We start from the raw sequence: 7,065 nt of genomic DNA, 5'->3' as shown, positions 1-7,065 counted from the left end.
TTTAAATCTATGTTATGTTAGTATTTTTGTAACTAAAAGTTTTCTAGTATATACATAGAATATATGTAAAAAACAAAAATTAATTGAGTATAATTAGATTAAATAAATTGTGAAAATGAAAATAAGTATTATTGTAGGCTAAAAAATGGATGTCATTATAATTTGGCGAAAAAAAAAAGGAAAGGAAAAAAGGCGGGAAAATTTTTAACCAGGAAATGACAAGTGTCATTCCTAATTTCGCCTTTAGTATATAAATTATTGATTATTGATTTTTTTTAATAAAAAAAATCAAACTAAAAAAAAAACTAAAATGGTAGGGCATGTGCCCTACCAAGTCCCCTCCCCCATCCACCCCTACATACTCCATATTAATACTAGTAATTTTTTTTTTTTTGGTCACCCGGCTCACCCTTTAGCATAATCCGGATTCAGGGCTCAGTTCTAGATGATTAGGTTTCAGTTCCCTTCCAATTATTGTTGCGGGGGATCGAACACGCAGTCATCCCTACCAAATGCAGCCCCAATCACAAGTGTAATTAAATATGACCCTCCTAACAAAACTTTATATTGTAAGTCAAATAAATATCCGATGACCATTATACTATTTCCCTTAAATATGCCATACTTGAGATTAATCTAATGCTCAATTTGTTTTTTAATACTGGCAACAGTTTGATTGAAACATGTGCCATCAATGCACAAGTTTGACCATAAAATATGCAGTTATTAGCCGATTATTATTAATATAAACAATTAAAAAATATATATCTTAAATTATACATTAATACTGATTCAACAATATCGTAGTACAACACAATGACAATTGATTAATTTTTATAAACGGGATCTAGTGTAAGTCAAAGTTAATACTTCATATACAAATGGTAGTGTCTAAGTTAAGTTGTTGCAAGTATTCGGAAACGTTTGAAGTAAGGAATTGAATAAAAAGCATGTGATGAGTCAACAAGTCAAACTGAAAAGCAGAAGAGGGACAATCAATTAAGAAATTGAAAAATGTACAAAGTCTAATAACAAGTCTTTCTACAAAGCGTTCATTACATACTCATCATAGTCATAGTCTACTAGGAAAGTCACAAAACTTTCACTAGAAGCCAATTCTAGTCCACCTGTATTTTTTAGGCCAAGTCAAATTTTTCATATTATAACCCATCATTCTTTCCCCCTTCTATAATGGATCCTACTTTCTTTTAAAAGCCATATTCCTTCCTTGCACCCCAAGTACATATACACACACTCACATAAATGCAAATTATATAGCCAAACAACCCTTACAAAAGTTTAACATATTATTGTAATAAGTTTAGTTTAAGGAAATGGCTAACCTAAACTACTCAAAGAACCAAAGCTCATGCTATGAGAGTGATTGTAAGGCGATCTACGAGTCATGGGGAAGGCTAAGCACCATGGTACAAACAATCGCGACACAATCAACACAAGCCGAGAGGAGGGAAATAAGGGAGACTTACAAAGCAATGTATAATGAAGATTTATTGAGTCATTTGCAAAGGGTTAAGATTATGTTGAGTGGTAAATCAAGCAATGAGGAGACTAAATTCTCGGTTGCGACATGTGAGGCCTTGTTGTTATGGATGGTTGATCCTTGGGAAAGAGATGCTTGTTTTGCTAAGAATGCACTTGAAGAAAATGAGACTGATTTTAAGGCTTTGGTTGAAATTTTTGTTGGTAGGAAATCAAGCCATATTCTTATGATTAAACAGGCTTATCAAAATAGGTTTAAGAGGCAACTTGATCATGATTTTGTCAACTTAGAACCTCCTCATCCTTGCCAAAAGGTATGTATGCTTACTTTACAAATTATTTTGCATTTTTTTTTTGTTGATTATACTTTAAACGATAATGAAATTGAGTATTATACTGTTTGATTTTTTCTTCTGTTATACACTCTTTAGAACGTGTGCTTTGGTTGGTATTATAATGTCATTCAAAAGGCATAATAAATAAATTACTCCCTTTCATTTTTATGTGTTCACCATTTGCTTTTTTGCGATTTTTGAAAAACATAATTCCTTTGGTTTTTTAGTTGAATCATTTTCTAAAAACAAAAGTAAATTAGATACATCACTTTTCTTTTTAATTACTAATAAACTCTCTCTATATATCTCTCTCCTATTACATGGGTTTACTTTTTTTCTTTCTCTCTATTTCTCTGATCTCAAAAAATTGTCTAAGAGTACGCAATTTTAAAGTGATACAACTAAAAGGAAACGGAGGAAGTATTAGGCATTACTATTTCTAATCGTGTATTCATAAAAACTATAAAAGTTACATTGTGTATTTAAAAATACGGAGTAAATATTTAAACGAATTTGACAAGATCCCAAAAGTATTTTTTTTTTTTAACAAATACAATGGAACATTAGATCAGGACTTCAATTCTAGAAAAGAAAACGAAGTAAAAAAAAGTAATAATAAAAAAAAAATAAAGAGAGGAGTATACTATACAACTTATTCAACCTATTGTGAAATGGTTCGTGTTTGTGGGAAGAGAGGGATTAGAGGAGATTGCACAAAATTGTCCGAACTTGAGAGTATGGGTATTGTCTAATGTTTCTTTTCTTACACCAAAAAAGTGTTGGGTACTTTGTTGTATCTTTTGACTGTTGATTTCTTTTACTATTGAAGTGTGGTGCTAATTTATCACAGAGTACTATGTTTAGGTGAATTTTTATTTTTCGAGAGAATTTTTTATGTTGTTCAGAGGTGATTTGTTACGTGTCTCACTAAGTTAGGTAGAACTTATTGACATAAGACCATCTTAATATGCATATAACCCATCATTGTAAGTGCTTTGTTACTAAAAGTTTAAAGAATATTTCAAAAGATCCTTGTAAAAACACCATTCCCAAAAAAGAAATAGTTAGTAAATAGGCAAATAATGATGCGATGAACAATTTCAACAAAAGAAGTAAACAAAACAACGAAGTGGCATGCTAACAATAGTATTGATATGGATGGAATTTGGAGTCGAAAGGACATCAACAAATTGTGACCAATCCTTTCGAATAATAATGAATCTTTTGTATGGTCTTGTAAATCAACCACTAGGAAGAAAAATTAGCATTATGCCAAACCCCTTGGAAAGCCCCCTAAAAAGGCCTTAGTTATAGGGCGGCAAAAAATGACAATCATACTACATATTCCTTTTAAGTTGGTTTCCGACTAATATGGATTTGAGTCATGTTACTTCATATTCAAAATAATACTTGTAAGTTTTAGTGGTGAACTGCATGTAAGAATTTGTACAATGATGTAATAGACTAATTGTATCCAAAAAATTTTATGGAATGTTTTTTTTGATTGGTTTATAGATTTTGGTAGCATTGGCAACATCCCATAAAGCTCACAATGTTGATGTGAGCCAAGACATAGCAAAATGTGATGCAATGAGGCTCTATCAAACAGGGGAAGCAAGTTCAGGATGCATTAATCAAGCTGTAGTTCTTGAAATTCTAAGTAAAAGAAGTATCCCTCAGCTTAAACTCACCTTTTCGTCGTATAAACGCATCTTCGGCCACAGTTACACAAAGGTGGTACAACCTCTTGATCTTGGCTTCAACAATCAACTTTTCATTACATATATAAGCATTACTTAAGAGAACCTAACAAACCGGCCTTTGCATTATAATGTAGCAACTCAAGAAGGTTAATTCGACACAATTTGAGGACTCATTGAGAAATTTAGTGGATTGCATCCAAGACCCTCCCAAATACTATGCCAAGGTATTTAAGTTTCAATGAAAATAACAAGTGTTATGTTTTGTTTCAATTAGTAAGTTATGATTGTTTAATTGGTGCTATGGTGCTTGTAGATGTTGCAAAGTTGCATGATGAAAGGCGAGGAAACGAACAAGAAATCCTTGACACGGTTAATGGTGAGCAGAGCTGAGATCGACATGGGTGATATTCAAAAGGTATTCAGGAAGAAATATGGGATGGAACTTAGAGATGCAATATGTCAAGCCATTCCTGCAGGGGATTACAGAGATTTTATGTTAGCATTGGCTAACAATTTTCGTTAATTGTGGTAGCCTTAACTAGTAGAAAATTAATGATACATATATGTAATTGTGTTAAAATTAATCATCATTATTAAAGTTAGAAGACTATGATTAGTTAAAACTAAAAATAAATGATACATATTATGCTGAAGTGTGTAACCTTTGATGTAAGAATATAAGGCTATGAGTATAAGTTGTATAACTAACTACAGTAGCTTTTAAGACAATGATGTAAATGAGCCTGGTTGCTTTTCCATTTTGGTGTTCTAAAAGGTCTGCTTTTCCCCTTCCTGCTTGCTACTCCGTATTTTGCTAAATAATGTCGTTATAAGTTGATATAATGTCGTTATAAGTTGATATATTGCTTTTGTCCAAATTTAAATTAGTTGTTACATTTATTCTTTTAGATCATACTTTACTAGTTCTCTTTTAATCACAACATATTGACTTTTTGCACAATTTATTAACTCTTCTTTGATCACCTTTTGCGATTAATATAAAAAAAATATGGTTATGTGCGGTTTTATTAAATTCATTTTGGTATATATATTTCACAATATCTAATTTCTATAGTTTTACTCTTCAGTCATCACTAGACGAAAATCCTAATTTGACACCGGTTCAAAACCCCCCTAAGGCACCGGTTTTGAACCGTTAGGGATTTGAGGGATGCCAAATCCTCAAAAATTTGGCACCGGTTAACCGGTGCCAACTTTAATGGCGCCAGTTTTTTATTTATTAAATTCAATGTAATAGGCACCGGTTTTAAGCATGAACCAATGCCTTTGACCTTTTTTTTTTTTCCGGCAATAATATATATTAATATTAATACTAATAAATATAATAATAATGAGATCATGTACATAATACGATAATTAATAATAATAATTATTATTATTAATTTTAATAATAATAATAATAATAATTATTATAATATTAATAATAATTAGTATTATTAATATATTAATAATAATAATAATTGAAAATAATAACAAGGACATAAATATTGATAACAATCCCAAAATATGATATTAATTAGAAAAATGTGTCATAATTACAAACAAACATAATTAATTAGTAATAATGTAGTACACTAAGCTAGTTAAAACAGAAATAAATGATATTTACAAATTAAATGTGATGTAGGCCGCCAACATGTCTCGAATTACATTGAGTTCCTCGCTCGTGAACGGATTTCCCGTTTGTCCCTTGCAAAACTTGGAATACATACACAAAACGTAAGTTAGTAGGAGTGAACTCATAAATAGTCGTAACATGTCTTTATCACTTATTTATAGGTGGCTAAGGCTTGAAATTTCAAGAAAATACCAATTAAGGGGTTTTAGAACGCAATTTCAACCAAAATGGCCCGAGTAAGGCCATTTTGACTACTAGGATGCCTATTTCCTACATTTCTTGTCTAGTGAACTCATAAATAGTCATAACATGTCTTTATCACTTATTTATTGGTGACTAAGGCTTGAAATTACAAGAAAATAACAATTAAGGGGTTTTAGAACGCAATTTCAACCAAAATGGCCCGAGTAAGGCCATTTTGACTACTAGGATGCCTATTTCCTACATTTCTTGTCAAGTGAACTCATAAATAGTCATAACATGTCTTTATCACTTACTTATAGGTGGCTAAGGCTTGAAATTACAAGAAAATAGCAATTAAGGGGTTTTGGAACACAATTTCAACCAAAATGGCCCGAGTAAGACCATTTTGACTACTAGGATGCCTATTTCCTACATTTCTTGTCAAGTGAACTCATAAATAGTCATAACATGTCTTTATCACTTATTTATAGGTGGCCAAGGCTTGAAATTACAAGAAAATAGCAATTAAGGGGTTTTAGAACGCTTTTTCAACCAAAATGGCCCGAGTAAGGCCATTTTGACTACTAGGATGCCTATATCCTACATTTCTTGTCTAGTGAACTCATAAATAGTCATAACATGTCTTTATCACTTAGTTATTGGTGAATAAGGCTTGAAATTACAAGAAAATAGCAATTAAGGGGTTTTAGAACGCTTTTTCAACCAAAATGGCCCGAGTAAGGCCATTTTGACTACTAGGATGCCTATATCCTACATTTCTTGTTTAGTGAACTCATAAATAGTCATAAAATGTCTTTATCACTTATTTATTGGTGACTAAGGATTGAAATTACAAGAAAATAGCAATTAAGGGGTTTTGGAACACAATTTCAACCAAAATGGCCCGAGTAAGACCATTTTGACTACTAGGATGCCTATTTCCTACATTTCTTGTCAAGTGAACTCATAAATAGTCATAACATGTCTTTATCACTTATTTATAGGTGGCCAAGGCTTGAAATTACAAGAAAATAGCAATTAAGGGGTTTTAGAACGCTTTTTCAACCAAAATGGCCCGAGTAAGGCCATTTTGACTACTAGGATGCCTATATCCTACATTTCTTGTCTAGTGAACTCATAAATAGTCATAACATGTCTTTATCACTTAGTTATTGGTGAATAAGGCTTGAAATTACAAGAAAATAGCAATTAAGGGGTTTTAGAACGCTTTTTCAACCAAAATGGCCCGAGTAAGGCCATTTTGACTATTAGGATGCCTATATCCTACATTTCTTGTCTATTGAACTCATAATTAGTCATAACATGTCTTTATCACTTAGTTATTGGTGACTAAGGCTTGAAATTACAAGAAAAGAGCAATTATAGTGTTTTGGAACGCAATTTCAACCAAACTGGCATACCTCTTTAAGCTGTTGTGTGTCTGTACAATGACTCACTATGTCAAACATGAATCTCATCACGTATAGGCCACAATCAACTCCGTTATCTTGTTGTGCGCACTAGCATGAGGAACAAAGTACATGAATCAAACATACATAGCAAATTAGCAACATCTTACGCATTGTATATTACGAAAATCACAATATCATGTGGCATTACCATCGGTGATTTCCATGTAGGACCTCGAGGAGCTCGAGAATTTATCTTCTTCATAACACTACATAGAAAAGTAAGTTCAAATTTG

General features: G+C 31.9%; 1 protein-coding gene across 1 annotated transcript; it reads left to right on the top strand.

Annotated features, from left to right (window-relative positions):
• The first annotated feature begins 1,022 nt into the window (after nucleotides 1–1,022).
• Nucleotides 1,023–4,296, top strand: LOC110683184 (annexin-like protein RJ4). Its single transcript, XM_021859532.1, has 4 exons — nucleotides 1,023–1,814; nucleotides 3,351–3,569; nucleotides 3,673–3,762; nucleotides 3,852–4,296. Exons 1-4 carry the CDS (start codon nucleotides 1,335–1,337, stop codon nucleotides 4,059–4,061), a joined length of 999 nt encoding a protein of 332 aa, XP_021715224.1. The 5' UTR covers nucleotides 1,023–1,334; the 3' UTR covers nucleotides 4,062–4,296.
• The last annotated feature ends 2,769 nt before the right edge of the window (nucleotides 4,297–7,065 follow it).

The sequence above is a fragment of the Chenopodium quinoa genome, unplaced genomic scaffold (genome assembly GCF_001683475.1).
Source record: "Chenopodium quinoa cultivar QQ74 unplaced genomic scaffold, ASM168347v1, whole genome shotgun sequence".
NCBI classification, from domain to species: Eukaryota; Viridiplantae; Streptophyta; class Magnoliopsida; order Caryophyllales; family Amaranthaceae; genus Chenopodium; species Chenopodium quinoa.
This window is presented reverse-complemented; position numbering and strand designations above follow the sequence as displayed.